General features: G+C 41.2%; 1 protein-coding gene across 1 annotated transcript; it reads right to left on the reverse strand.

Annotated features, from left to right (window-relative positions):
- Nucleotides 1–2,518: 2,518 nt before the first annotated feature.
- LOC6045714 lies at nucleotides 2,519–4,127 on the reverse strand. Its single transcript, XM_001862987.2, has 2 exons — nucleotides 3,977–4,127; nucleotides 2,519–3,908 (listed from the first exon to the last, which is right to left on the reverse strand). Exons 1-2 carry the CDS (start codon nucleotides 4,065–4,067, stop codon nucleotides 2,614–2,616), a joined length of 1,386 nt encoding a protein of 461 aa, XP_001863022.2. The 5' UTR covers nucleotides 4,068–4,127; the 3' UTR covers nucleotides 2,519–2,613.
- Between the last annotated feature and the right edge of the window lie 231 nt (nucleotides 4,128–4,358).

Below are 4,358 nucleotides of genomic sequence, written 5' to 3' on the forward strand. Positions count from 1 at the left end.
AACTATACTACGGTGTTACAATGTTACGGTGTAATGAATGTTGCGGTGTAACAATGTTACGGTGTAACGAATGTTGCGGTGTAACAATGTTACGGTGTAATGAATGTTACGGTGTAATCATACTACGGTGTAACGAATGCTACGGTGTAACGAATGTTGCGGTGTAACAATGTTACGGTGTAATGAATGTTGCGGTGTAACGAATGTTGTGGTGTAACAATGTTACGGTGTAACGAATGTTGCGGTGTAACAATGTTACGGTGTAACAATGTTACGGTGTAACAATGTTACGGTGTAACGAATGTAACGGCGTAACGAATGTTGTGGTGTAGCAATGTTACGGTGTAATGAATGTTACATTATAACATTGTTACACAATAATATTTGTTACACAGTAGCATTATTGCTATGGTTTTCATTAGCCTGGTTAGCCTGGCTTAAGCCATGGTTCATGGTTCACTGAACCAGGTTTGAACCACAAAGAGAGGTTTAAGCCGAACCAAGTTTATAGGTAAACCTAGCCTAACCGGTTCATTTGGGAACTCTGATTATTTGTATTATTTGTATTATTTGTATTATTTGTATTATTTGTATTATTTGTATTATTTGTATTATTTGTATTATTTGTATTATTTGTATTATTTGTATTATTTGTATTATTTTTATTATTTGTATTATTTGTATTATTTGTATTATTTAATTTATTTGTATTATTTGTATTATTTGTATTATTTGTATTATTTGTATTATTTGTATTATTTGTATTATTTGTATTATTTGTATTATTTGTATTATTTTTATTATTTGTATTATTTGTATTATTTAATTTATTTGTATTATTTGTATTATTTGTACTATTTGTACTATTTGTATTATTTGTATTATTTATATTATTTGTATTTTTTGTATTTTTGTATTTTTGTATTTTTGATTTTTTGTATTTTTGTATGGTAGGTAAAGAATGTTTATTTGGTATCGCTTCAAATTACTAAAATTTGTCTTATTTAGGGTTGCAGAACTGAATATTAAAAATATCACTGAAACGTCATTTTTCATGATTCGATGGTTCGAAGCATTTGATAACTCTTCGATTATCTACAACACAATATTAGAGCAATCTACTAACTTCCACGACACTTCAGCTAACGTCCAAAGTCAGTCATGTGAGTAGCTAGAGACGTGGCTGAGTCGTCACGTGAGTAATCACATGAAAGACTCTTACGTAAACAACTCCGTTGCCAGTCACGTGGACAGTCACGAAGCATGCCGAAAAACCTAAAAATCATGCATTCTATTGAAACAAAATTAGAAACAATTCAACTACTAAGACAGGATGCGTATAGAGATATCCATGCGCGAGAGTATGTTAGTTTGTTTACACACGAGAACCACGTGCTTGAAATTTCAGCCAATCACAATCGATCAAATTCAAAACAATATTCCTGGCGAGCCTCTGCTGCTGGAATAGGGTCAAGTACTCGATCGATCACAGACATAAAATAGTAAACTAGAATATATAATTTTTATTATATTGAAGTGTGCTCTAACAATTGTAAATATATTTAGCATTTTTCTATTCATTTTTATCTTTTGTTTGAGAAGGAAAAATTGCTCAGCAAAAGGGATGATAATGGGCTTTGGTCTTTGTGAGACATCTCAAAATTTTATTAGCAAAACGATACATTATTGCGCATGTATTTTCAATATGTTAGAAAAAATGTTGATGAAAAATATCAACTTTCTAAAATGTATTTTCATAATAGAGAGCTAAAATGTGAAGTCTACCCTATAACGTTCCTTTGTCTTCGCTTGGTGCTGGCCGTGTGCAGCAGCAGCAGCCAAGAATGGTGCGCTGTTGCCATTTTTGCGCTGCGCAACTGAATTGCTTGTTGCACTTGTGTTGCATTATTTCCGAATATTCAAAAAAATATTGTAAAATCACGAATTATTACAAAAAAAGTGTACTAAACCAATAATGGTTGAAAGGTATTTCAATCAACTATCTTCAAATCACTCTACAGAACAATCCAACCACCTCAAAACTTTGCACGACATTTTTTCGTGATGTCGCATGCAACATTTTTTGAAGAAGAAGAGAACAACTTCCCCGGCTGATGTGGGCCCTTAACACAAAATTTTCGAATCATCATCATTTCAGGCTGCAAACCATTGAAAAACATGTCTTATTTCGCATGTTCAAAAATGAGATATCGAAAAATACACCTTGGATTCGCGTTCAGGGACCAAAATTACCCCTAGAACAAAGTTTCACACAAATGGAATAGAGGTCGGGGCAACTGCTGTATGAATTGGTGGAGAAGAACCCGTATAATAATTATTTCCAAATTGTCATCACATGAAAACCATTATTTTTTATGCTTCAAGTATTCTAGAATTGAGGATCTTATTATTATTGCAAATTGTTTGTTACCTTTAAATTACAGAGAAATCTGAAGGAATGACTTAGAGAGATCCTTCCATAGTGTGTCGAATCGGATAATAAAAGAAATTATCCCTATAAGTTTGAATAAGCTTTCTATTTAAAATGTATTCCTCTAAAACACTTGCATCATACAGTACGTCTTAAAAGCTATTGTCCCACCCGGGAACACCTCAGCAAATCTTCAGATCGAGCTCCATGTCGAACCCGCGCTTCTCGTACTCGACCACGTGCTTCTTGACCATCTGCTCGACGTTGATGCAGTCCAGCTTCTCCTGGATGCGCGTCTTAAGCGGATTCTCGATGGCGTCCATGATCTGGTAGCGCAGCAGATTCGGCAGGATGTTGACCGCGGCCTCGACGACGTAGTCCAGCGTTCCGGCGCCGTCACAGCGCACCTGGATGTTGCCCAGCTCCAGCTGCAGGTCGTTGAGCTTGGGCTTGCGGCGAAGATCCAGGGGTTGCTGCACTTCGAAGGAGACTTTGATATGTTCTACGGTGAACTGGGCCTGGCCGGCTCGGGTGACCATTCCGCGACCCATCGAAACTTCCCACTGGGTCGATCCCATGATGCGCTGCGTTCCCACTTGCATCGTGAGGGAGACGGTGTTGTTTTGCATGAGGATTCCGATGTCTCCGTAGCGGTAGAAGCTGGACACGCCTCGGATCCAGGTGTGTGTGGTTTGCATGCCGAAAATGCCGGCCGTCGTGTTGTAGTCCGGAATGAGGTACGGATCAAAGTGCTTGTTGCGGACCATCGTACGAGCTTCACCGATGGCCATGTCGAGCGGGGAGATCGAGTTCGGGAACAGGATGCTGTGCTCGGTGGTCATGTTTTCCACCCGTGTGTCGATCTCCTCCCGGATTTTGGTGTACGCCTCACTCAGCATGAACGGTTTGATTGTATCGAAGACCAAGTTGGAGGCGGAGTTGACCACACTCTGGAAGATGCTGCCCATGAAGCCAAGGTTTTGGAAGTCCATCGACATATCGTCGAACGCAATGTCCAGGCTGATGTCCTGCGTGCGAACCTTGCCGTCACGATCGACCCCTAGCGACACGTTGCCCTTCGTCAGCACGTTCTTGAGGATAACCGTGAACGGACCTTCCGCCCGGTTGAAGAACGTACTCAGCGTGTAGTTACCCTTTACCAACATCTCGTCGATTTGCACCCCCGTTTGGACCTTCATCGTGTTCAGCTCCGTCTTGAACAGCTTGATCCGGAACTTGGACAGCCCGTACGCGAGCACGTTCTTCATGTGCATCTTGGCGATCGAAAAGGACTGCTTGATCTCCGGAATGGGCATCGGATCGGGCACGGTCGCGCCCGGCAGTCCAACCGGATCTTCCTGCTTGTACAGGTCAATAATCGCGAACAGCTGCGCCGAAATGAGACTCTCTCCGGTAGCCTTGGCAGCATGGTCGTCCGCATCGTCCGAGGTGGAATCTTCCCCGGAAGAGGACTTGTCTACGGAAAGGAGAAATATCAATCGTCAATCGCCATTTTGGAACCGCGTTCGCGCAGCACACGCGTACCGTCGTCACATCGAACGTTGCTGATAAGAGCCAGCAGGGTACAATTGATCAACAATAGCGCGGTTAAGCGCTTCCAGCGTGGTTTCGTCATCTTCGATGCTGCTGCTCCGTTCGGGATGATCTCGTATACTGAATCGATCGCGTGTGAGCTTGGCTGCGCGATCGGCGCAAGGTCGCTCCTGATATTTTTTTTCGGAGATGTTCTCTCCGGTTTCTCTCTTCCTCTCTTAGCTGATAAGACACTATCAGTTTATGTGGTGGGATTTGTTGTCGTCTAAATTTTCGTACTTTTCGTACTGGGAAGCAGATCGTTGCTTGTGTGCTATCTTGTTACACGTCTGCTGTAATAAGTACAACGGGAATTTAAAGGTTCAAAAATGCA

Source organism: Culex quinquefasciatus, chromosome 2 (assembly GCF_015732765.1).
Source record: "Culex quinquefasciatus strain JHB chromosome 2, VPISU_Cqui_1.0_pri_paternal, whole genome shotgun sequence".
Taxonomy (NCBI): Eukaryota; Metazoa; Arthropoda; class Insecta; order Diptera; family Culicidae; genus Culex; species Culex quinquefasciatus.

Bases quoted from the DNA above. Each gene is read 5' to 3' on its own strand.
- LOC6045714 (XM_001862987.2), bottom strand. From the start codon at position 4,067: ATGACGAAACCACGCTGGAAGCGCTTAACCGCGCTATTGTTGATCAAT. The intron at 3,909-3,976 runs GTACGCGTGTGC...TCCTTTCCGTAG, and splicing joins CAACGTTCGATGTGACGACG to ACAAGTCCTCTTCCGGGGAA.